The 27,085-nt window shown below is 40.8% G+C and overlaps 1 protein-coding gene and 1 non-coding gene across 4 annotated transcripts in view; both read left to right on the forward strand.

The window, feature by feature from the left end:
- Window positions 1–529: 529 nt before the first annotated feature.
- Window positions 530–27,085, forward strand: part of PIK3R3 (phosphoinositide-3-kinase regulatory subunit 3) — a 50,566-nt gene continuing 24,010 nt past the window's right edge. The window contains exons 1-4 of one of the 3 annotated variants that reach the window (XM_077333897.1): window positions 530–1,386; window positions 3,973–4,018; window positions 7,477–7,517; window positions 25,067–25,178. In XM_077333897.1, coding sequence (XP_077190012.1) covers window positions 1,281–1,386; window positions 3,973–4,018; window positions 7,477–7,517; window positions 25,067–25,178 — 305 coding nt within the window. In that variant the 5' untranslated portion in view covers window positions 530–1,280. Of the gene's footprint in view, window positions 1,387–3,972; window positions 4,019–7,476; window positions 7,518–25,066; window positions 25,179–27,085 lie in introns of those variants that run through there. The other 2 variants (XM_077333899.1, XM_077333900.1) reach the window with 2 other exon arrangements.
- Window positions 10,461–10,588, forward strand: LOC143836967 (U6atac minor spliceosomal RNA). Its single transcript, XR_013230876.1, has one exon. It is a non-coding gene; the product is annotated as a U6atac minor spliceosomal RNA (small nuclear RNA).

A 27,085-nucleotide genomic window follows, 5' to 3' on the forward strand; every position in this document is an offset into this window, starting at 1 on the left:
TCACCCAGAGTCAGCGCACACATCGCCAGGGATTAGTCACATGGACATGTAGGAGCTGGGTGGCCAAAAGTAACATACTCTCCGATGCAATACTAGTAATATCAGCAGATACATACTATCTTTTGCATCATCTTCTGTGTGCCCTTTGGGAGGGAAAGAGTGAGGAGCGTGTCCTAGCCTTGAATGTTCTGATACCAGCAAATCTACCTCAGAGCAAACGGTGGAGGAGGGGGGGGGGTCTACACCAGAACGGTGCATCCACCCTGCTTGGAGGGGGTCTACCTTAGAACGCTGCTAGCATCCCTGTACTACCCACTGTTGTCCGTGTGAACTCTGAACAGACAGCCCTAGCTACGGCTGGAATTTTGAAGTTTCCCACTCACGTCTTTTGTTCCCTCGCATGTCGGGTATGTAAGTGAAATCCCCCTTCCGTTCGCCCAAGGACGAGAGGGTTAACCAAGGGGGGCGGGGCGCCCCGTCCGCTCTGCCCCTCCCCCGTTTCCCCTCAGGTGGGCGGGGTTTAATCCCGGCATAGAGGCGGTTGGCGACGGTTGGGGCCCTCAGAGCCTCTTTAAAATGAAACCGTGCGGGGTCGGAACTCGCCGAGCACCAGAGAGTGTGCGGGGGCTGGCGCGAGGCGTGCGCGCGGAGCATCCCAGAGCAGCAGCAGCAGCAGCAGCGGGCGCTAAGCGCTGGGCAGGAGCAGAGCTGGGTCGGCGGGGGGCGGCTCTGTCCTGCTGAGGGGTTAGAGAAGAGGGACCGTCCGCCTCCCGGCTCCATGGCTGCAGCCTCACCTTGGGGGAAACCAGGAAGATTGCGTTCGCAGAACAGAATTGTTAAATTTCTTCACCTCGAATGAAGCCTTCCTTTATTTTAACACCATAATCCTCAGACTGCCTCCACGCTCACGCATTTTCGCCCGTTAGAGAGCAATCTCCTGGCTCGTGGGAGAGAAATACTTCCCCTCCCCCCTCGAATCTGGCTCTTGCGAGGGAGCCCTGGACTCCGCGACTTCTTTCTCCTCCTCCGTTTCCCGGAGCCGGGAGGGGAGGGGGGCTCACAGAAGCTTTCCTTTTGCTCCTTCTCGCTTCCTGAGAGGGGAGTGGTTTTCCTGGAGGAAACCGGCGAGAAAGTTTCTTCCCTTTTCTGTGCGTGCGATGGGCGGCTGAGCCTCGGGGGCTTTAATGCGCTCCCAGACTGTTTATTAAAGAGGGGGAGAAGAGAAAGAGAGAAACTTCCACGGAGGGATCCCGGCGACCGCCCGCTGCCTGTTCGCCACCATGTACAATACGGTGTGGGATATGGACCGCGATGACACGGACTGGAGGGAGGTGATGATGCCCTATTCCACCGAGCTGATCTTCTATATTGAAATGGACCCTCCTGGTAAGACATGGGCTGTGCGCGGCTTTTTTAAGGAAAAGAGAAGTTTCATTTGGATTAGAGTGAAAAGTGCAAAGCCTCGTTAGACACTTGCAACGAAATGCGAGTGTTTAGTATTAAAAGTTCATTGTTCCCCCTTTTAGTGGGACAGCAACCTTTCATATTAGTTGCTGCAGAGGCAAAGAGCTGTGCTTAGGTCTACAGGCTTTTACTCGGTTCTTTTATCTCTTTAAAAAAGGCATTTTAAATTATGGTGTTTTTTTAAGATTAGAGAGCTACTTGCTTTTAGGCTGAAAAGTCTGGAATATAATTATTTCACAGTGAAAGTTCTGTTATGGGTCTATGCTTAAATTCGACTTTTTTTCTTAAGGCTAGATTGTGTGTTATTTTCTAAGGCTAATTTTTTTTGGGGGGGAGGGGAGTTTTTCATATGTATGCAGTGTAATGTTCGGGAAGACCTTTGTTTTAGCTCCTGGTTCTGCCATAACTTGTGGGGGGGAGGGCTCTTGCAGTCCGGTGGTAGGCATCTGTACTTGGAGATAAGTTCCACTGAGTGCAGTGAATCTTACATTCAAGTAAATATACATGATATTACAGCTTAAGTATCCAATATATATTAAAGTATATTTAAGATTTGATGTTGATTGGCAATATTCTAAGCTCTTGAGCTTTATTGTTCTTTGCCTTTGCATAGTATTTCTTTTGTGTCTAGGCTAAGAGAAGAGACAGAAGTTAGTGGAATTATTCCATCGTAGTTATGGCTGTGAGTCTTTAAACTCTTAAGATTTGGGATCCTTGGAAAGGTTTTAGAATGGAAAAAACATTTTATTTTGTGTTGAAAATTAAAATTTCGGTTAAAAAGAAATCAGCTTCTCAAAATTCCTCAAGTATGCAACTTTGAGTATTTAGAATGCTCTAGCTCAATCATAAAAGTAATCTCAGAAATCATCAATCCCACACATGCATTAGCATGATTCCTTAGACATTAGGTACCTCTGTGGTGCTTGTTCATACTTGTCTTAAATGTCCAGAGAAGGCCATTCCATAATGTATTAAGAAAACTTTGTCATAGCTGACTACTAATTGAAGATGGAAATATTTTTTATTGTTTAAGCTGTGGTTTGAACCATCTTAGAAATATGATATTCTAAATTTCCTCTAAAACTTGCTGTTTTTAGGCTATTCTGGATAGTTAAACTGCCATCATATTCCTTCTCTGTGTGTGGCGTTATGGTCTTTCCATGGTTATAACCTGCTCTTCTCTGTTTTGTGTGTTTAAAGCATACTTATTAAAACTGGAAATGGTACTCCCAACTTTTGGCCTTCACAGAGTGTTTAGCTTGTATAACTATGGATATATTTTTAATTAAAACCTTAATTTTAGTTTTTAAACAATTTCAACTTCTGTTAAATGTGCCATTTTTTTTGTAAAAGTAGATCTCTCTGGTGAACTTCTTATTAGCCTTATGTAATCTAAAAGTTTACCCCAACTTCGCATCACATCTAATGAATTCTTTATTTTTTCTTCGATGAGAGGTGGTTTGGGATATGCATTCCCTGTATCCCAACAGAGAAAAAAAAGTATGCTGAGAATAATTTATGCAAATGAAGTATGCTGGTGGGAGCTGTGATCCCAGGCTTATTTATATTGCTTGGAAAATACTGAGATGAGGGAATGTGGAAGGAGAGAATGGAAGGTAACAGGAAAATAAATGTTAGTTATAAATAGTGAGCCATGTAATAGTAGTAGTCCTAAGGAGAAGAATCTAGTTTCCTGCTCATCCCCACTCAGACTACTGAGGCATCAAAAGACCTTGATTTTTCTCCCCCCTACACAATCCGGAGACCTGAGAACTTTATTCACCATTTAAGAAAAAACACAAAAAACCAAACATTGTCTGCATTTTAATCCTTACACAGTGGCCCTTTGGATGTGGAAAAAATAAGTATTTCTTAGTGTGATGTTAGTACTACTTTAAATTTGATAATCTGCCTGGATTAGTTGGAGAGTGACATATGGCTATACCAATTTATATAGTAACATTTGAGCATCTGAACTACTATATAACTGTCCTTTTGCAACTATTTTTATTGCGGATACCTGTGTATTTTAGTGTGTTTTTTTAAAACAAATGTGAGTTTAAACTTTTTGGGACTGTGTTCATTTGAACACTTTGTGAGGTACTCTAAAAATGATCACTGATCAAAGACTTATTAAATTCTAGAATACTTTGCTTTATTCTACAGCTTGTTCAGAAAAAAGTACTTGTGTTGTAGCTTTCACCTGGACGTCTCCCCATTTGACCCAGACAGGAATTCTACTTTCTACATCTGAAAGCTTACCAGACACCTAGGTCTCAGAAGTAGTAATTACAGCTTTTGTAGATTTTCTTAACTTAAAGTCTAAAGTAGATTTTCTTAACTTAAAGGACCAAGGTACTATAACTGCATTGTTGCACATGGTTGAACTTCATTTATTTTAAGCAGAAATTATAATGTTAGTTAATGTAGATTTGATGTATAGACCAAGCTTGATTGTGGAAAGCCACACTAAGACTACATAGGCCTGATAGCAGAATTTCTTTTCAGAATTTTGTTACAGGAAAGAATACCCCATGTTCAAACTAGCCTCCAGGTATGTGAGAGAATTAACTCTCTGGGATACGTGAGTAACCGAACAGGTATAATTTTGCTATAACATCTCCCTGTAACCTGAAATAGTTCCATTCACTGTGGTAAAGAGGCAACATTTCCCAAGCAGAGGTCCTACTAGTATAAGCATAGTATGGTTCTGGGGCAGAATATGGAAATAGGGTCCTTGTCCAAATAGCCATCTGAGCCAATTCCTACTGGACTACATATATCTGAAAATGATACTTCAATAAACATTTGATAACACATTAGGTCTCGCTTTGACAAGAATGAGCATTTTCAGAGTACTTCACCCATAATTTATTTTAGTTTGCTGCCACAAATAGGAATATATAGTATGGTTTTCCTGGGAAGAGCCTATGCGTATTGATTATGTTGTATGTATAATAAAAAAGTACCACAAGACCATCTCATTATGGTTTAGTAGCATTTAATAAAACAAATTACAGGCTTAATATATTGGAATTATTAATGTGGTTTGTGGCTATGCATACTAGTCATGCAGGTAGATTACATCATCTCCCATGGTACTGAGGCACAATTGTGGGATGTTCACTTGCTTGCAGTTAGGTAAATTAGAAAGTTATTACCCGTTTATAAGTGACAATACTTTATGTAAAAAAAGTGGACAGTATTTTTACTAACTGAACATTTGCCAAGCAGTAGTGCCAAATAAGATAGTAACATATAGCCTAACTGTAGTTAACAGTATTTTTAAAGTACTCATTGATTATTAACAGCTGCAATTTCTAGTGGTTCTATCCAAGAAACTGTTTTGCTTAGGAATATTGGAACCCTATTGAATGTACTGTTTTGCTTTCATTACGCACTTAGCACTGTAGCTAATTGACTTTTAGTAATAGTGTAAGCTTTTAAGCAGAAGTTGGCACTGATTTCAAGTTCTAGAAGGACCTGTAAAGATGCTGTAGAAATCAGTAAGCTATTTTGATTTTGAAATAGAGGTGTATAGTTATAGCTTATACATACAGTTAGCAATTCCATATGTCATGTTTGTTTGTTTTTTGCAAATCTTGCATTTTTATCTAAAGCATGGGTGTATTCAGAATGAGGAAAACTTGTAGTCTCTGCTGGTTTTGTGATAGTCTCATAATTACTGAACAATTAGTATTTGGAGACTAGCCAGTCTGATTTGTATGTTCATTACGCACTGTTAATGTTGGCCTGTTAAGTAAAATACGAAGCAATAATCAGTGAATAATGTTTCATTTGTATCCGTATTGAATCTTATCACTGCCTGTGTACAAAGACTAGACCTAACATATGATGGCTTTGCATTTCCAACAAATAAACCCTGAATTGCTGCAGTAACAAGTTTTTCATTACTGGATTAAATTCTCTAGAATTTAGCTTTGGGACCGCATCTAGAATTCCCAAAGTTTTTTGTGTCCGTTCCATTGTACAACAGAATTATTTTCGTTTTTGCTTGGTTCATGACCAGACAATGATTTGAAAGAATCCGTATTCTACTTGTTTTGGTTTGAAGAGCTTAAAGGCCATTTCAGGTGTGTTTTTCATGATATGCAAATTATATTGTCAGAAATTGGGAAGCCACACACTGCCATGGCCTGCAAGTACACATACATCAAAGATATACATAGTAAAAGGCAGGTATGGTTGTCTTAACAATTTGCTTATGAATTTTGTACATCTTCATATGTATGCTGTCTTATGTTCATTAAAATTAGTCTGTGTGCAAAATAATTCTGAAACAAGGCAAAATTCTGCCTCTATCCCTGAATTTAGAGACTGTTCAGAATATAGGCCTGAACCCTCATTTCCAAAGCTGCAGGGGAAAAGATCTGCATGAGTCTGGTTTGCTGCAAAATGAAACTCAGAAAACCGTCTGAATTCATATCACTTTAATATATAGTGAAGCAGGATTCTCACTCATTAAGGTCAAGTGTGTGAAATGGCTACCTAATAGCATAAAAAGCTGTAAGACTTTTTGGTGACATCAAAGAAAATCCCTCTGTCTTTGCTAGAACACCAGTCCAACTGGGTGCAGCTCTGTTTTCATGCCTATGTAGTGCTTCAAATGGGCTCAGCCACAGAGTTACAATAAAAGTGGTTATGTTGAACCTTACACTTTGTGATAGATCCCAGCTCAAGGGATCGAGGTATACTTGTTCTATCACCCCAATTCTAGAGAAGGAAGGAATAAATGCCGATAGTAGTAGTACATAGCTGCTATACAACCCATCCTAGGGGGCAGGGGGAATTCCTTGACAAGAATCCTAATTGTAAGTGGCTAATTTATTTTCCTATGTACTAGACACCATCAGGTTCTTCACCCTCCCTTACGTCAGTCATTAGATGTAAGTCTGCTGCTAAAACAGCAGACTTGCATCTAAAACAAATGTCTACCTTATGACATCATTTTATCAAAGATCTCTGAATTTAAGCAGAAAATAAATACATGCTTACACTATATAACATGATTTAGAAATTCCAGGACAGCCCAGAATAACTCCATAGTTTGATTCCACTGAGAACCTTCTTTTCTCTTCTGACTTCCCCAGATATGCAATGGTCAGTTTCCCTCTTGCAGGTTACAACCTGTTTGTTTTTTTAAGAACTGAATGTGGAGCTACTCATAAGGATGCTTATGTAAGCAAATAACACTGAAATTACCACAAGAAAAGAAAAAGAAGCAAAGAGGTATATGCATGCAGGCAGCTTTCACATACCAGTTTCTCTTGCCCAGGAGACCTGAAAACTTTGGGTAAATGGGGGTGGGGCCTGAACCATCCAAGACTAAAGATGGGATATGAAAGGATAGTGGTGAAGGGCTTGCAATACAAAATCAATAGGAATTCTTAGATATACTGGTTACTTCACTTTAAGAAACCAATGAGTTAAACTAAATTACATTCAGATCCTTATTGGCACTAACCCTGTAAATGAAAAATACTTTGAAATAACACACACAAGCTATTATATTCCTTTAACACTTAAAATGAGTGACAGCGGTATATGTTTACATTGTGGAAGGGACAATACAGTTCTGAGAAAATCATGCAAATTTTCAGTTTATGGACTACTTAACAACCAATTGGTACCAATTGTAGGTATGTCTGATCAGTACCTGCCTCTCCCAGTCTGGATTTGAGGAGGGTTTGAGTGTTTGCACAGTTTAGACACTGTTTGGATGCAATAGAAAAGGATGAAAGGTTTACTAGACACTTTGTACTTTTAGAATTGGGGATATCATGACATACCACTCTGAAATAAAGTACATGCTGGGACAGTGATTGGAGAAACATTCAGTGCTGCATTGCGGGTCTTCTGGCTCAGTTACACATCAGGAACAAACAGATCATCCAGAGCAGTTGCACATCAATGCATAGTTGATCTTAAGCAGATGTGCATTTTTGCACTCATGAAAGCCCAGTCCTCAGTGAATATTTCATTTTCTTTCAGACCTCTCTACTGTCCATGCTTTAAAAATCTGGAGGGTAGGGGTAAGTATTAATACTTTCCCATTTGAGAGTGACAAATTGCTAGGTCAGTGAAGTTAGTTCAATCGTTTTGGCTTCACATACAAATATCAAAATTGAAACTGATCACTCTTTGGGCTATGACTCCATTTGAATGGTTCTGTCAGAGAAGACTTGCACTTTACCATATTCCTCTAGGCTCGAGGTGATTTTTGAAAGTGATAATAAGATTAAAATAAGTTTTCTGTAAATAGCCAAACAATATAAAAGCAAACGTGTATACATATATTCTTAATAAATTAACATTGCACCCCAGTTTGATAAAGTTACTGAAAGTTACCTTGCACTTTTAAGCAAGGTATGTAATTCCATAGCCACAGGGTACAGATTTTAGCATACAAAGGGTACATTGTGTACACTTGTGTTTGATATAACTGTGACAGAATTGCAACTTCCCACAGATTCTGGTGGAATAAATGTGTAGTCAGATAAAATGGTATAGTATAATGATGATATATCTAACTTTCATTGTCTAACTTTCTTGATTTGATTGTGATGCTGTTAAAGCTATTTATCTTGTACTTTTTGTTTAGAATTGATCGTATGCCTTTATTGTATTTTGAAGGATGTAATATTGCATCTGAAGTATACTTGCACCTGAAAGCTCATATCTTGAATAAAACTTTTTTAGCCTTTAAGGTGTTACTGGACTCAAAATTTGTTTTGCTGCTTCAGAGCAACACAACTACCCACTTGAATATCTTAGTGGCAGTATGTACATTTACATTCATTGTGAGGTCTGTAGTTCTTGTAAGCATCTATTGTATTACTGAGGGAAATATTTATTATACACCTTGATATAAGGAATAGTAGGACATGATAGAAAGCTTGACACTCCGTGGATGGACACTACCATTTTCGATATACAGCTTGTAGTGAGTGAATTAAGCAGAACTATGTTGTATTCCATAGTTCTTTGACTTTTTTGTGGCAGTGTGGACTTATTAAAGTACCTGAAGGATAACCTAATCTAGAATTTGTGTTCATACACAATTATAATCTTTCTACTAAATTCCTTTCTTTTTGTGTGTATATAAATGTATATACAAGAGCCTCTTGTGGCGCAGAGTGGTAATGCAGCAGACATGCAGTCTGAAGCTCTGCCCTTGCGGCTGGGAGTTCAATCCCAGCAGCCGGCTCAAGGTTGACTCAGCCATCCATCCTTCCGAGGTTGGTAAAATGAGTACCCAGCTTGCTGGGGGGTAAACGGTAATGACTGGGGAAGGCACTGGCAAACCACCCCATATTGAGTCTGCCATGAAAACGTTGGAGGACGTCACCCCAAGGGTCAGACATGACCCGGTGCTTGCACAGGCGATACCTTTACCTTTATAAATGTATATGTATCTATATCTGTATATAATATATGATATGAAATGTAACTATGAAGACAGTCCTGTGGTATCATCTGTTTTTTTCTTTGTAACTTCAGGTTTGAAGGTTAAACTAGTTAGATGAACCTGTCTTAGAGTAGAGTTTCTAGACCAAGTTGGCTTCTCATACCCACAGCTTTCTGCTTTAAAATATTCCTTATTTTTAATGTGATATTGTCCTGACAGAATCTCTATGTACAGAGGAAAGCACTTGCTGAATGTTATATTGGCATTTGGTGTATTATGTGCAGTGTCTCATCGCTTGGTGGCATATGCAAGCTTGTAGGAATTAGGTGAGAAGAAAAAGTATTGCTGTTCCAGCAGTAGTTAATTAAGCAGTTGCTGCTCCAGAATTATGCTAGAAGTCTTATTTACAATTTCTGTTGGTATGTGCTTTGATAGGGAGAATATAGGTTAAATTTCTGAGCTGAACAGTCCCTTTTAGTGCTTCTGCATTGACTTGAGCCAATTTCTAGTGCCTAGTTTGGGGCAACAAATCATGATTAGGCAGAAGGCAGTAATTCTTATTCAAGTGTAATACACACTACAAAGCCCCTTTCTCCTTTTCTGATAATAGCGAGCTCCTCTGTTGTAGAAATATCCAAGGAGCTTCCTGCAGTTTTACAGCAAAAGGTGTACTTTTCCTACTCTTATGGGAAAAAGTTAGTGTGCATGCACCACATGTGCAGAAAGCACTCTGTTCATTAAAGGGTATGATGCAACAGAGTAGAGATTGCTTTGCTTGTACCATTTTAGCATAGATTTGCAGTTAGCAAGCCACTTACTTGTGTAGGCCATCACCTTGGCTTTGCAAAACAAGGAGATGCAGGAGCATTTTGGTACTTTTCCCATATGTTCAGGAAATAGTGCAGTACAGTAGTCCACTTATTTCAACTGGAAGAGGGCAGCATAGCAGAGGGAAGGAAGAAGTATACACAATAGCATTAATATAGCAGTGTTCTAAACAAATGGGATGTATTTCTGTTGGACAGAAAGTAAGTAGTCCTGATCAGAAAAAATACTGTACTATTGTCCTAGCTATTTTTGCCAGCCTAAAGGGCTGTGAGATGAAGCTCCAAAGAGCATGAGGAAAACAATGTCCAAAAAGCACAAATTGCAAAATTGCTATTCCAGACTTTCTAGGAAAAAATGAGTTTCTATTAATGACTTTCAGAATCAGTCAAAAAGAATAAAGGAATTTTGGGTAATTACAAACTAACTAGCCCATTTAAATTGTTCTCTTGCACAGAGCACAGAGTTCTTTGGCCTCAGTGCTGTGTTTTTATACACCAAAGTTGTAATTCCGCTTATCTTGGCTCAGTACAACTTAATGCCGAGTAAACATATATAAGATTGACCTACTGATATATACAGTAGTGATGTATTTTGTAGATGCATGGCATGTTTGCCAAATAGGCACCTTTGCACTTGAGTACTGGCTGTATTTTCTGACTGAGAAACTAAAAGTGCCTGTCAATGAATTCTGCCTAGGAGCAACTAGTGTGACTTTTTTCTGCTCAGAGTGAATTCTACTGTGTTGTATGAAAGGAGAGAAGGTTAGCACTCCCCTTGATAAGGATGGAAGAGGTCCTAGTGGCCTGAACAACACGCATATGGTTAAGGCATTGCCACTTACTTCATAGCATCTGACCATGTTTTTTGAGATACGAACTCACCCAACTCGTATAGACCAATTTCTCTTCTAAACGTGGACTATAAAATTTTGGCAAAAATCTTAGCAGAAAGACTGAAAAAATGTATCGGAGACGTTATACACCAAGATAAAACTGGATTTATGCCAAGAAGACTAATGAGGAACAACATAAGATTCGATTTGAATGTGGCAGACTATGTGCTTAAAGAAAAGTTGCAGGCTGCTTTCATATTCTTGGATGCAGAGAAAGCTTTTGACAAGGTTAGTTGGGACTTCCTGTTTGAAACACTGAAAGCATCCGATTGTGGTGGTACTTTCCTGGAATTTATCAGACAAATATACTCTGAACAAGAAGCTAGAATTTTAATAAATGGAATGCTCACAAAACAATCCATCAAAATAGGTAAAGGTACCAGACAAGGATGCCCTTTGTCTCCACTGTTATTCAACCTGGTACTAGAAATGCTGACAACCAAGATAAGAGCTACAGAGGAGATCAGTGATCAATATTGAAATCGCCAATTGAGGCATATTTTGGGAAAGCCCAACAGAAAAGGCTGACTTGTCTCCAGTACAAAGACTTTGCTCATAATGAGTATCAGTTTATTTTCGGTATGAAGGGCTGGGAAGGGATTCCTGAACTCTTGTTTGCCAAAGACACCTATACACCTGAGTGAATGGCTTACTACTTTGGTTGCATGCAAGCTTACATAATTTGGTCCTAGACTATAGGTTATTCAAGTAATCGTTTTCACTGGATCATGCCAATGGTAGGGGTGCCAATTTGATCACAACAATTGTATTTAGGGAAGAACCCTTCTACCATCACCCTACACTGTTTTGCCAGTGTAACCCCCTCTTCCCCAATCTGGGATTTCCCTGGAAGGGAAAAAATCAATTGGATTGGGATTTATATTGGGGAAAGGATTGAATGTCAGTTTATTCCTTAACCTCTTTTCAACATTGTTGCAATCAAATTGACAACCCCCTATTCTTCATGGCTACTGTTCACTTGAAAGAAATTGAGAGATACAGTTGTATATAGTTGGCATACCATGCTTATGAATTTGTTTAAGATAAAGATGCAGGTCTTCATCTAGCATCCAGATTACTTTGGTCCTGAGAGATAAATAGACAGTGGAGACTAATTAGTATTATTCTAAATACTTGAGTATCTCCTCTTTCTCATCCTCTAAGGGCTTTCTGCTTTAGATGAAAACAAATTACAACATCTTTCAGTAGAGATGGAGGTGACCAGAATATATTCTAATTGATACCCAAAGTAGATGGTGTCTTTGAAAAAAATTGCAAACCTAATGGGACTTGGGTTCATTTTCTACCAGGGAGTACTGAAGGAGAACTAATGGAAATTATCAATATTTCTCATCTCTATCACTTACACTACTGATTGGCCTTGCGTCCTGTAGAATTGGCTCTCCTGATAAATCCATGCTGAATTATCCATACTATTTTAGTTGGCAAAGACCAGCACTGGGAAGAAAAGCCTGGATTATTCGTTTCAGATGAATAGGAAGATAAGTGGTAGAAAAACAGGATTCAGTCCAGTTTGTCAGCTTAGTATTGAAGCTTAATACCAGAATACAGTTTGCCATTTTGGTGTTATGTGTTAATTTGCTTCTTGCTTTCTTAGATTTGATTTTCTTCATCAAATATGGATATTATTGGCACAGTACCTTGGTATTCTTCTGGCACTTTTCTTGATGGTGGGAACTCTTAGCACTGTTGGCAGCTTGTTCTTGTAGTTTATAATAGCTTGTAACCAACTTTCTTGCTTGAATGGCTTTTGTCTAACACACTTGCCCTGATCTAGCAATAGCAGTTGTCTTAGGGACGTGGACTTTTGGGCGCTTAGCTGACTAGAAGTGGATTGGTGTGTGTGGTTCATATACAGTGTGATTCATATACAGCAGTGGTCCCCAACCTTTTTATCACCGGGGACCGGTCAACGCTTGACAATTTTACTGAGGCCCGGGGGGGGGGGGGGAGGAATAAGTCTTTTGCCGAAGAACATTGCCACCACTGCCTGAGCCGCTGCTCCTCTTGCTTTCCCGCCGGTGCCCCTGACTTCCTGCCACCCGCTGGAGGGCACTGCCAGCAGCACCTGCACAGTGCCACACCGAGGGGGAGCTCCAGCCATGGTGGCCGCTGGAGAGCACCAAAGGTGAGCTGGTGGCAGAGTAGCAGGGCAGCAGCCGGGGAGGAGGATAAGGAGGAGCCACGGCCCGGTACCGACTGGTCCCGGTCCCCAGACCGGGGGTTGGGGACCACTGATATACAGCATATAAAGCAAAAACCAGTCATCCAAGCAATACCAATGCTGCTACTAGAGCATTTGATGAATAAGGACTAACATACATTTGATTGTGTATTGGTGGCCAGAAGGAGCATTCACAGGGAGTCTACATGTATATGAGGAAAATGAAATTAAAAACTTTGCTCCCTCCAGCCTCTATATTTTCTAATCAAATTATTTCCCGTCACCTCCAATGCTGCTTTAAGCCCTAGTAGAGAGAGAAAATGATCTCTATGCAGCTATCTCTTGGGGTCTCCCAGAACATTTGGGGGGTAAGGGTCTCCTCCCAATCCAAGAGTTCAAGGCCAGGGCAGGTTGATTAATTTTTTAATGCACATCCCTGATCATATGCCTACTTCAATCCCATAGCTGCGTTTCATGAACTTTAGTGTCATGTAGACAAGCCTTTGGACAGATAGATCTGAAAGAAATGTAGCATTTGGGCTTACTTCTTAAGAGTCATGACACACACAAAATGGAAGTTGTGACATTTGTAAGTGTGCCAAGTTGTACTGTTATTTAAGCGAGTATTCTAGCAACATTGATTTCACTATACAAACATAGTAAATTTAAGATACTTTATCAAAGCAAAATAATTCTTCTGCAGTTTTGCTGCTTACTATAAAAAAAATGCCACAGTATTAGCCTCAAACTGTACTTGCATCATTCTGCCCAAAACTTGTTTGCTAAACTGCCATTTTCATGCCTGTTCTTTGTGCAGTTGGTGATATCAGTTGTTGTGCCTTAGTGAGTGTTCTGGCAAACTGTCTTATTTCTTATTAGTTTTAGAATTTCAGATACTGTCAGTACTATACTAGCCTGATGTATAGTATCTTTAATTCAGTGTGCTCAGGGTTTTATTACTAAGGAAGTCCATTAATTTAACCTTCATCACATTTGAGCAGGATGAATATTCAGAGATAGTTTGATTAAGGAAGGAATACCTAGGAAAAGTGATTGTGGTGGTGTGAACACCTTCTTCTGGACCTGAACTCTTGGTCACTGGAGACATGCCTTTAGATTTTTTTTTTTTTTTTGCCTTCTTGCATATTTATGTCTGTTCAAACTATTGTATTTGGAGTATAGGATTAAAAGTGGAGAAAAGAGAATTGCATAGCTGCCATATTTGGCTTAATGCACCAAATAAAGCTGGAATGGGAAAATGTCCTTTCTAGATTAATTTGCCATTTCTGTGAGTGAGCCCTAAGGCAAAATTGCTTCAAAATATCCTTGCATAAAATTACTTTAGTCTATCTAAACTTTCTGATACACAGAAATATCTTAAGAATTAGTTGAAATATTTATTGTTGAATTATTAAAAGAAAATAGTCATTTTTGAATTCTACCTTGCACTCTTCTCCAAGTAAAACAGTTGAGCTACCTTCTCTCTTATGAGTAGAATGGAACCAAGTTGCTTAGGACTCAGGGAGAATCCTCTGTGGCTCTTGCCGCTATTGCTTAAGGTGACCCGATGGTCCTACTTTTGGAGGGACATCTGGGAGTACCTGTCAAATTGTACGTATGTTGAAATTTTAAAAAATATATATTACAATATTATTTTTGCGTTCTATGAAACTTTTTGTTGCACTATATAGACCAAATATTTAATAAAGAACCCCCCCTGGTCAATGGTGTCCCGCTTTACCAATGTTAGAATCTGGTCACCTTACTATTGCTGCTGTGTACAGTCACAGGGACTTTATTCTGTGAATAACTTGATGAAAAATAGTCAAGAAGAGCATACTAGTCAAAGCTGCTGTTCAACATAACACCCTTGTTCAATGTAGTAAACTTGCTCAATCTTGCAGTTTTCATAAGATACCAAGATATTATCCTATTAGCATTCTGACACAGGACTGCAAAAATTATTCCTGTTACTTTTATCCAGCAGTTTACTGCATGTGGTAATGCAGGCTCTTATGAAAGCTTAATAAACTTGTCAATTTTTTAGGTGCCATAGAACCCTGTCTTCATACTTTTAAGAGCTAGCCCAGCAGAAAACCAAATTAATTCCTTATTTTATTTAAGATACTGTTTCTTCTTTCCACTGTAGTAAATCTCAAGACAGTTTACAGTTTAAGTGTAATACAATCTTAACAATAAATCAATTGCAATATGAAGTGCAATTAATAAAGCAACAACATTAGTGAAGATCAAAGTCAAACAAATGTTTCAAGTTTGGACAAATAGCTTGGCATTTGAAACACAGCCAAAACAGGTGTAGACAGCTACTCCTAAGGAGGGATTTATATTGGTGGGATATGAGGGCTTAGAAAAGCCCTCTAACCAGGAAAGTAGGGACACTCAGAAGTGCCTTGTGTGAAAACCTTAGCTCGTGGACAGATTCATATTGGGGCAGCAGGCACTCTGATTGCAAACACTGAGGCATTAAACTGAATTGTGCTAGGAAAACCAATAGAGGCTTTATGTATGGGAAAATATGTTCCACAGTCAGTAGCCTGAGAACTTTACCTGGTTTCTCCTCTTCAAAGGAAACCTCACATATAATGATCCAACCTGGATGTTGCCATATATACCAGTATCCATTTTTTTAATCCTGTTTTTTCTCCCCAACCCCATTCAGTTGTGTAGTTCAGGCTTTGGGGGCCCTGTTTCTTAAAATGCAAGGCAGGAAATGGGGAAATCTAAAACTAATACTGTTGAGGGGAGGAACAAATAATGGTAGAATGCATTGTATATGAAATTTCAGGTACTAGTAACATTTCAGGGTATCAGTATCAAGTTACATGGCTGCAACTTTTAGATACATTGGTGCCATGCCTTTTAATTTACAGCTTCAGAAAGCTTAATTTTTTCTTGACCTAGGGAAGCTTGCTTTGGAAATATTTAATAATTTCTGCCATGGGCAAAATGTATATATTAAACATAAATCACACCTGCCTCAAATGTATGTGTTAAAGTTCACTACAATCTTCTACATTGGAATTATATATGGTAGCCAGAATTGTTGGCTAAATAGAGGATAAAGAATATGTAGTGCCTTTCGAGCATACTGGTCAAAAGAAAGTTTTTCAGACAGAAAAGAATACACATTTAAATCATTCTTTTTAAAAAAGAAATATGTAAGTGAATTCCTACAAGTCTTTTGAGGTTTCAAAAGCAGTTGTTCAGATCTAAATTTCTATTACATATTCTGAGACAAATTGCTTTGATCAGATAGCTTCTGTTAGGGAGATGCCCATGTGTAGACTGCATGTATGTTCTTTTTCATTGTCTTAATTCATTGTCTTAATTTCATTGCCAACTCTGGAGCTTTAGTTTGTGTATTGAAGCATTAAATTTCTGTAGAGAGAGGTTTGGGATTTCGTGAAGCCAAATTATGCACACAGAAAAGGGAGATCATATTTGCAGAAACAGAACATCTGTATTAAAACGACCTGCTGGAACTTCCACAGATACAATCTTAAGTACAAACGTCAGCAACGTATGATCTTGTACAGTGCTATCATTGGTTGAAGCACTGTTTCCCTTCAGAGTTCAGTTTCTCAAATCCCAATCAGAATCAGTGGAATTCTGAACGCAGGTTGGCTGGTGATGCTGGCTAAGGATTAGAGTTACTAATAAGCAGGCTACCGAGGAGCCATTCCAGTGTGAGAAATGGTGTTTAGCTTCGCTTTTGCAAAGTAATATAGCAGTTCATACGAGCTATTCATTGATGTCTGGGTTTGAGCATGTTTATGTACCTGCACATGATATCCTTTGTTTAATAACCAGCCATTCTGGATTAATCCCTAAAGTTTAACATGTTTCTTAGTGGTTAGAAGCTACTTGTGTTCTAACAACAAAATCTGAGGCTTTATGTTTTGAGGTTTGACAGCCTAGTGGCTGGGCAGGGTGGGGGGGGGATATCATCATATAACATATGGAGGTCGGTGATTTGTTTTAATATTAAATCATGCTGGAAATATTTATCATCAGACTTTCAGATTTATCTCTGCTGATATTAAAGCTAGATACTATTTGTTTGTTTTTTAAGTTGTGATTTTTGGACTCTCTTAGAGTGGAAAAGTACCTTAAAGGATACGCACTTGTCAGCACCTGCATAACATTTGCTGTAAGATTAGATGGCTATTATATTTATTTATTTATTTATCATACTTTTATACCGCCCTCCCCGGAGGCTCAGGGCGGTTTACATTATAACAGAGAACCATACATAAAACAGTCTGTAGAACATGTACACCAATAACCAACAATTGCAACCAAACACAACACAGTATAACAATAAACAATCATAACACAAACAGGTCCAGGGCTTGTTGATGGGATTCTGAGGGGGGGTGGGGGGGAGCAGGGGCCCTTGGTCGCTGTAGATTACATCTGGTCTCAGCCAAATGCCTGGTGGAGGAGCTCCTTTTTGCAGGCCCTGCGGAACTGTTTAAGCTCCGTCAGGGCCCTGATCTCCTCTGGGAGCTTGTTCCACCAGGTAGGGGCCAGAACAGAGAATGCTCTGGCCCTGGTCGAGACCAGACGGACTTCTTTAGGGCCAGGGATCCTTAGCTGATTGGAGGCAGTAGAGCGTAGAGCTCTTTTGGGGGCATAGGCGGGGAGGCGGTCCCTCAGGTACACTGGGCCCTGACCGCGTATGGCCTTGAAGGTAATTACCAGAACCTTTAGTCTGATCCGGAATTCAACTGGTAACCATTGCAGCTGATGGAGAATAGGCCGGATATGGGACCTCCATGGTGTTGCCGTGAGGATCCTGGCTGCTGCATTTTGAACTAGTTGTAGTTTCCGGGTCAGGGCTAAGGGCAGGCCTGCGTAGAGCGAGTTACAAAAGTCCAGTCTAGAGGTGACCGTCGCATGGATCACTGTGGCTAGGTGTTCCGGGGCCAGGTAGGGCGCTAGTAGTTTGGCTTGGCGGAGATGGTAGAATGCCAGCCGCGCTACCTTTGTGATCTGGGCCTCCATTGTCAGGGAGGCGTCCAGAATCACGCCTAGGTTCCTGGCAGAGTGAGCCGTAGAGAGCTGCACGCCATCCAGGGTAGGCAGGCGCGCTTCCTCGCATGGGCCCTTCCTACCTAGCCACAGGACCTCCGTCTTTGAAGGATTGAGCTTCAGACGACTCTGCTTGAGCCATCTCGTCACTGCTTCCAGGCAGCTGGCTAATGCTTCTGGGGGAGAGTCAGGGCGGCCATCCATCAGGAGGAAGAGCTGGGTGTCATCTGCATATTGATGGCAACCCAGCCCAAACATCCATACCAGCTGTGCGAGAGGGCGCATGAAGATGTTGAATAGGATAGGAGAGAGGACCGCTCCTTGTGGGACTCCACAAGTAAGTTGCCGGCGGCCTGATGTTTTCTCTCCTATTGCAACCCTCTGTCCACGATCCTGGAGGAAGGAGATCAGCCATTGAAAGGCTGTCCCTTGTATTCCAGCATCGATGAGGCGGCGAGCTAGAAGCTCGTGATCGACTGTGTCGAACGCTGCTGAGAGGTCTAATAATATCAGCAGTGCTGACCCGCCTCGATCCAACTGGCGACGGAGGTCGTCCGTCACGGCGACTAGTGCTGTCTCTACCCCATGGCCAGGCCGGAAGCCTGACTGGGATGGGTCTAGGACCGAAGCTTCTTCCAGGTATTCTGTCAGTTGGTTTGCGACTCATACTTTGAAATATGATATGTCTCTTATAGTTGCCTTACAAAAACATTGCCTTCTCTATAGCCTTCTTTCATAGGACTAAATTATAATATTTATGTAAATAGTTTACCCACCTTTTTCCAAAGGCTACAGATTGTTAACAACATACTAATAGGCAAAAATATTAAAATAAAAATATGACTTATAAGTGTCACAGATCATTAAAATAATATTTTAAATGTCACACATAATGTAGGACCAAACTAAGAATGAATAAATCTCAGACTTGGCCCAAAAATACAAAACAAGTCAATGTTACCAAAGAGCCTTCTCAAACAGTCCCTCCTAAACAGCCCCTCTTTAACTTTTTCCAGCAAGCTGTTCTGTAGAGTGGGCCCAATGACCGCTTAGGCTGAAAGTAGGCATTTACTGATCTACAAGAGGGCACTGTGGGCAGAAACTGGAGGACAGTAATACTGGAAGACAAGTTCACTTACAGAGATGCAGACCTTTTAGATGAATGGGTCCAAGGCCATGAAGGACATTACAGGTAAGTACTAGCACATTGAATCGAACCCAGAAGCAAATAGGCAACCAGGAAAGGTATTTATGAATAGATATAATACCTCATTTAAAAGAAAGGCAGCCACTTTCAGCACTCATTAAAGCTTTCAAGTTGTCTTAAAACTTAGTAACTCTAAAATTAATGTCAATTTAAAGTGTTATAGAAGCCTATTCTAAAGTCTGTGCATACTCTTGACAATCTCTGTAATACATTGTTGCACTGGACACAGGTGTGGTAGTGACCACATTGATGCTGTATGCAAGTGATCCAAAGATTTGTTAAATCAGCAAATTAAAACTTAAGCCACAGTGCTTTGTGCAATAAAGGATCTAATATCTCCATTTTGGGACTAACAGATGCTAATTGAATATTGCTACTGTCAAAAATTATAGATAGAAGATATAGATAGATAGAAATGATATCAAGGGATGCATGTGTCCAGTAAATATAAGGATCTAGTGTCCTGTTGTGATGCATAATTCATGTGACTACCCAATCTTCCCATGAATATTACCATTGACTTCCATGATTCTCTTTTAGTGCTGCAAAATACCCTATCTACAGTTCATCCCAGTCTATTCCACAAGACATGTCAAAGAAACATTTTGTTGGGGGGAAGGGGTAGGTGCACAATTTCCTTGCTTTTGCAGAGTATGCACTATTAAAAAGAAACTGGGATAATAAAAGCATACATTTATAATGGGTCAAATGTGTGTTTAGAAGATTTTTGTTATGTAAGTTCGGCTTCCTTTTGCCCCCCAGAGTATTGCAGATGGGCTATGTCTCTGGGACTCTTGTTGCACTATGGAGAACTGATGGTGTCTCTTTCCACATCCGATTCTATATACCGGACCTGGATTAGTTTAGGAATAAATCTTTAAGTTTAGAACTCTGGTGGTAGTTGGTATAAATTAAGGTCTAAGTTTAGCTTTTATTTAAAGCTTTAAGAAAACTGTCAAATGACAATTTCAATATGTAAATAAATATCAAGTTGCATGTTCTATAGTTATATATGTTATTACTTTGGTCTTGGATAGCAATAACCTCAAAACGCTAAAGCTTCTAAGTCAAAATAAGCCTCCCTGGTGCTTTTTTATCAGACAAACAGGATATAATGGTTCTTTATCATCCCCCTACTCTGGATGGGGGGGGGGGAAGGGTTAGTATAATTGATTCTGAGCTTACAGAACTATTGGGGAGGGGGAAGCAGGTTCTCCATAGTTGCCTTTCTGCTGCTCAGACTTGGTCACTATTTTCTGAAACAAAATAAAAAGGAGAGGAGAAAATGATAGAACTATAGTGTAATGGGTACTTTATATAGGCTCAATATGCCAGTAATTTATTTGACAAAAATGGTGGTAATGTGCCAAAATTTGCACTGATGTGTGATTTTCTTCCAGAGAGGCAAATAAATACCTCCCTGTTCATTCTCTTTGCGTTCTAAACAGCATTTCCCACTTTGCATCATAATATATTGTTGCACATTCTGGAGCATTTCATAGTTGGCATTGGTTGACACAGAATAGCAAATTCCCAAGAGCCACTGAAGTGAGTTGTATTAATAATAAATATAATGATCAATACATTATTTCTGAAGCAATACATTAAGTTGTTTATTGGATTCACTTTTTTGTAAAAGCTTCTGTACAAAGAAAAATGGAAATATGAATTATGAAATCCCCACGTATCAGTAAACACAAAACAAAAAAATATTTGGATGCTTTGAAATCGAAGCATGTTAATATTTATAGGAAATTGATGATATGAATTTCCGTGAGTGTTGAAAAAGGATATAAGAACCAGCTTGGTCTAGTGGTAAGGAGTGATGGCTTCTAATTGGGCAAGAAGGGTTTAATTCCCTGCTCCTGTACATGCAGCCAGCTGGGTGACCTTGGGCTCATGACACTCCTATTAGAGCTGTTCTCACTGTGCAGCCCTGTCAGAGCTCTCTCAGCCTCACCTGCCTCACAGGGTGTCTGTTGTGGGGAGAGCAAGGTATCTATGGTGTATAAGCTGGTGAGGTGCCGAACAAGGAAGTTAAACCATTTGTCTTGTTACACAGCAACTGCATCCACATGCAACCTGGTCCAAAACTTCCTATCCCATCTCACTACCTAATAAATTAAGCTCAGCAAGATAACACAAGTGTTTCAGGTAGAACTGAAGGCACTGGGTTGCCTGGTATTTTGGTTGCGCAGTCAATTGAATCCCAGCATGGTTAATTCCAAGGGGTAGTGTTGAAGAACATTGCTCAACACAGCAAATCCACTTGTCAGTATTAAAGTGACCTAGTTCTGTGGCAAAAATACCAATCAGTGCATGGGTCCTCTCTACTGGGATCTCTAGGAATTGCACAGAGGATAGCCTCTTAAGCACTTGAAAATCTTAGGTAAGGGCAATTCTTGTATTGTACTGCAATTTGGAGAAGACACTAGAGGTGATACTAATTCTATGCTAATTTAAAGTTATAAGTAGTATAAAAATTTCAGGATGAAATTGCATAATTCACAACCATTGTGATCGCATGTGCTATTGCTTTTCCAAATTTGTCTTACAACTATTGGAGGGGGTTTTGATATGTTATAGAAGAGAAATCCAGGTCTCCCAAGAAATCAGGATTATATCACAGGATTGTGCTTTCTTCTGCAAGAATTTCTTCACTCCTGCACATATTTTTGCTTCATATATAAAAATCTGGGAGAAAATTTAATAAACAATATTTTGTTACTTGACATTTCATTCATGTTACTCCACAGAGGCTCTAATACTGTTCTAGCACAGATCCAGAATATGTGATTGCTGAAGTGGTAAACTGTGGTACATCGACTGCTCTCCCACGGGCTTCTTCTTGAACACCGTTGACCTCCTTCTCCTCCACACCCCCATTTTTTTAGGAAGGGGATTTTATTATTGTGCCGCCATGCTGTGATATTTTTAACGGGGTTTTAAGACACTGTAACCCGCCACGAGCCATTTGGGAGCGGCGGGAAATAAATCGAGATAATAATAATAATAATAATAATAATAATAATAATAATAATAATAATAATAAACATAAGCTATAAATGTGAATTTTGTTCTTCTTGAAAATATAGTATAGCATGGCTTGCTGCAGTGAAGAAGAGCTGGTTCTTATATGCCACTGTTCTCTAACAGAAAAAGTCTGAGTGACTTACAATTGCCTTCTCTTTCTTCTCCCCACAACAGAAACCCTGTGAGATGGGTAAGGCTGAGAGAGCCCTGATATTACTACTCGGTCAGAACAGCTCTATCAGTGCTGTGGCAAGTCCAAAGTCACCCAGCTGGCTGCAGGTGGAGGAGGAGTGGGGAATCAAACCCGGCTTGCCAGATTAGAAGTTGGCGCCACCACCAACCAGCTGGTGATCCCTAGCCCCAAAGAAGCACATCGATGTGCCTTTTCTGTCCTGGCCCCCACCTGGTGGAATGAACTCCCTGAAGAGATCAGGCCCTGCCCAATCTCCCACAATTTCTCATGGTCTGCAAAAGGGAACCCCTCCACCAGGCATTTGCTTGAGGCTGACCAACCCAACAACATTCACTGGTCCCCCCAGACACACCCCTTACACAACTAAACATGATCTCCCTAAGGGTTAAAGTGGCTATCTTTGTTGAACAATGTTCTGCAGAAATATCCTAGTTTATATGTTACGTTATGTTATAACTGCTATATTTGTTGTGATGTTCCATGTAATTACCGCATGATGATTTATGTAAACCGCCCAGAGCGATATGGAAGGGCAGTATAAAAATCTAAATAAAATAAATAACCACTACATTAAGCTGGCTCAGTGGTTGCGGAGGGGAAATTTTTTAATTTGGGGGTGCTTTTGTAAACATAACCTTGGGTTAATTTGCTTTATAATATAGATGGGGAATATCTGTAAACCCGCCCGCGGTGCGGCGCGCCACGCCACGGACTTAATAATTGACTAAGGGCTGTGTGGGAGGAGTTAGGGTGGGCCCTGTCCGGGATAAAAACTCGGAGAGGCCAATCAGGAGCCGCAAAGCGGCTCCTGTTTGGCCCCTCCGAGTGTCCATCCCGCCCCAAGCAGCGGCTCCCCGTTGGCTGCTTTGCCCGGCCACGGAATCACCACATCGACTGACTGGCAGCTGATGCGGTAAGTCCTGTAGGGGCCGCTCCAGCAGCCGGGAGAAGCCTCCTCAGAGCTGCCATGGGGGGGGGGGCTGCGCCGCCTTCTCCTGGCCGCCCTAGCATCCATTTTATCCTCTTTTAAAATGGGCTTGATTCCTAGTATAACATAATGTAATATTCTGTATAATAATATAGATGGGAACTTAGCCACAGGACAGGAACTTGGGTTATTCACTCTTTCTGAAACTGTCCGCATATGGATGTATGAGCACATTGCAGTTCCTCAGAAAAGTCTGGATTTGATTTTCAGACACTTAAAAAGTCAATTGTTGCTAAAACGTAATATGCTTCTTTCTTCCAGCCATATTCTGTTCCCTCCGCCCTCTCCCCTGGCTCAATTCAGTGTTGTCAGGCAGTGTCTAGCAACTGGGAGGGGAATTGTTGGCAAAGGTATGAGGGATGTGATGCTGGTTGCAGTACCACTTTACTTCGGGGTTCCAGTTTATGTGATACCATATGTAATGCTACAGGTTTTTAAATGTTCTGAACAGCGGGCAATGGGAACAGGCCTAATGGGGCTTTGTTCAGTTGCATTGTGAATCAAGGCAGTGCTATGATCAGTGGCAGATTGGCCAGTACTTTGGCATGCCCAGTGCTGTATTTAATAGTTGGCCCAATCCCAGTATTTACTCTTTTTTTGGGGGGGGGGGTTCTATTTTATGCAAACAGTTCAGATTTAAACTTATTTCAGAAGCAAGCAAGTTGGTTTGACTGGTGTGTTGACATTGGCCCTGAGGACCATTTGTACCTGTGTGTTTCAAATAGGATCCTGTATCCGGAAATCTGATGGTTATATACCACAGAATGAATGCTGCTAACTGAAAATGCTTGATCCAGCAGCCCAATGGGTGAATGTCTAGGTCAAAGTTCAGGATAATTTGGAAGTTGAACTCTGTGGCTTTGTTTGTTTGCTTGCTTGCTTGTTTGTTTATTTAATGCCCTCCCCGGAGGCTCAGGGCGGTTTACAGGAAGCAGGGAAAAGATACAGATATGCCCCAAACTCACCTTCCTTAGGTCTACCCCAAAGTCTCAAGGTATTTCCAGCCCAGAGCTGTCAACACTAATCCAGACCCAGTATACTGACTCAGCCATAAAAGGAAGACAATATAAAACCTTATTTTACACTGGATTTCTGGTGACTGGCAGTGGTACTGCTTACAGAGACACTAGTATTATGAGGAAGGTTGACTCATGAACCTAGTTGTGGATATGGCATGGCTTTAAATTTCTATGCATTCTTATGATGATTGACTCACAGAGGAGCCTAGTGCCAATGCATCTGCATACTGAAGCCTCCAGTGGTTGTAACAGCACTGAGCTCTGAGACCAGAGAATCCTGTTCTAGCTCATTTACCAGCATATAGGAAGATGCAACACAATGACTTATTCAGACTGCAGAAATGAGAGAGAAAGTCTTTCTGGCAGTATTTGAATTTCAAGATAAGTAAATGGTGGAAGCTGACAGAATGTTTTCTTATTGCATAAATCATTGGCGCTGTTTGTTCTTAAAACAATCATAAGCTTCTGGACACAATGAAGTGATGTGGGATTTGAACCAGCACTGATGAAATATACCGATTTAAGCTTCCACTTTCATTCAGGATAGTTGCATTACTTATAGCATGCTATAACTTGAGCTCCAATTCCTGGAAAAAAAAATAGAAAACAAAATATGCATTTAAGATTACACTTCTCTTCAGTCTGATTTTTAGCATGGCATAGAATGCTTTGCTTAGACTTAATGTCTAAGTCCCTTGATTGAATCCCCACTGTTACTTTTCTACTGTTATTGAGAAAATTCAAAATGTTAACAAGCAAAAATTCTCTTCCAGCTCTTCCCCCGAAGCCCTCCAAACCAGTGACTCCAGTAAATACAAGTTGCATCAAGGAGAACTGCAGTTCTTCACTTCAGGAGGCAGAATGGTATTGGGGTGACATTTCAAGGTAAATAATGTTGTTTTATCAAGTAAAATATTTTGTTATGTGCGAAGTCGTGTCCGATCCATCGCAACCCCATGGACAATGATCCTCCAGGCCTTCCTGTCCTCTATCATTCCCCGGAGTCCATTTAACTGCTTCAGTGACTCCATCCAGCCACCTCATTCTGTGTCGTCCCCTTCTTCTTTTGCCCTCAATTTCTCCCACCATTAGGCTCTTCTGCAGTGAGTCCTTCCTTCTCATGAGGTGGCCAAAGTATTTGAGTTTCATCTTCAGGATCTGGCCTTCTAAGGAGCAGTCAGGGCTGCACTCCTCTAGGACTGACCGGTTTGTTCGCCTTGTAGTCCAAGGGACTCTCAAGAGTGTTCTCCAGCACCAGAGTTCAAAACCTTCAATTCTTTGACACTCGGCCTTCCTTATGGTCCAACTTTCACAGCCATACATTGTAGCTGGGAAGACCATAGCCTTGACTAAACGCACTTTTGTTGGCAGGGTGATGTCTCTGCTTTTTAGGACGCTGTCTAGATTTGCCTTAGTTTACCTCCCCAGGAGCAAACATCTTTTAATATCTTTGCTGCAGTCCCCATATGCAGTGATCTTGGAGCCGAGGAAAATAAAACCTGTCACTACCTCCATTTCTTCCCCATCTATTTGCCAGGAATTGTGAGGGCCAGATGCCATGATCTTCGTTTTCTTGATGTTGAGTTTCAAGCCAACTTTTGCACTCTCCTCCTTCACCCGCATCAACAGGCTATTTAGTTCCTCTTCACTTTCTGCCATTAGAGTAGTATCATCTGAATATCTGAGGTTGTTGATATTTTTCTCTGCAGTCTTGATCCCAATTTGTGACTCATGTAACCCCACATTTCTCATGATGTGCTCCGCATACAAGTTAAATAGACAAGGCGACAGTATACAGCCTTGCCAAACTCCTTTTTCAATTTTGAACCTATCAGTGATGCCATGCCCGGTTCTCACTGTTGCTTCTTGAGCTGCATATAGGTTTCTCAAGAGACAGATAAGATGCTCTGGTATTCCCATCTCTGTAAGAACTTGCCACAATTTGTTGTGCTCCACACAATCAAAGGCTTTAGCATAGTCAATGAAGCAGAAGTAGATGTTCTTCTGGAACTCACTAGCTTTCTCCATCATCCAGCGTATGTTGGCAATTTAATCTCTAGTTCCTCTGCCTCTTTGAAATCCTGCCTGTACTTCTGGAAGTTCTCAGTCCACATATTGTTGGAGCCTAGCTTGTAGGATTTTGAGCATAACTTTGCTAGCATAAGAAATGAGTGCAATGGTGCGGTAGTTTGAACATTCTTTGGCATTGCCCTTCTTTGGGATTAGAATGTAAACTGACCTTTTCCAATCCCGTGGCCACTGCTGAGTTTTCCAAATTTGCTGGTATATTGAGTGTAGCACTTTTACTGCATCGTTTTTTAAGATTTTGAATAGTTCAACTAAGGCCCATTTGACTTCATATTCCAGGATGTCTGGCTCCAGGTCAGTGACTAGCCCTGGGTGGTTATCAGGGATGTTAAGCTTGCTCTTGTATAGTTCTTCTGTATAATTTTGCCACCTTTTTAAAATCTCTTCTGCTTCAGTTAGGTCCCTACCATTTTTGTCCTTTATCACAGTGGTCCCCAACCTTTTTATCACTGGGGACCGGTCAACACTTGACAATTTTACTGAGGCCTGGGTGGGGGGGAGTAGTCTTCTGCTGAGGGATGTCGCCGCCACCTGAGCCCCTGCTCCACTTGCTTTCCCACTGGTGCCCCTAACTTCCTGCCGCCTGCTGGGGGGTGCTGCCAGCAGCAACTGCACAGTGTCACGCCAAGGGAGAGCCCCAGCCATGACAGCTGCTGGAGAGCACCAAAGGTGAGCCGGTGGCAGAGCGGCAGAGCAGCCCCCGA

The sequence above is a fragment of the Paroedura picta genome, chromosome 4 (genome assembly GCF_049243985.1).
Source record: "Paroedura picta isolate Pp20150507F chromosome 4, Ppicta_v3.0, whole genome shotgun sequence".
In the NCBI taxonomy this organism is placed as follows: domain Eukaryota; kingdom Metazoa; phylum Chordata; class Lepidosauria; order Squamata; family Gekkonidae; genus Paroedura; species Paroedura picta.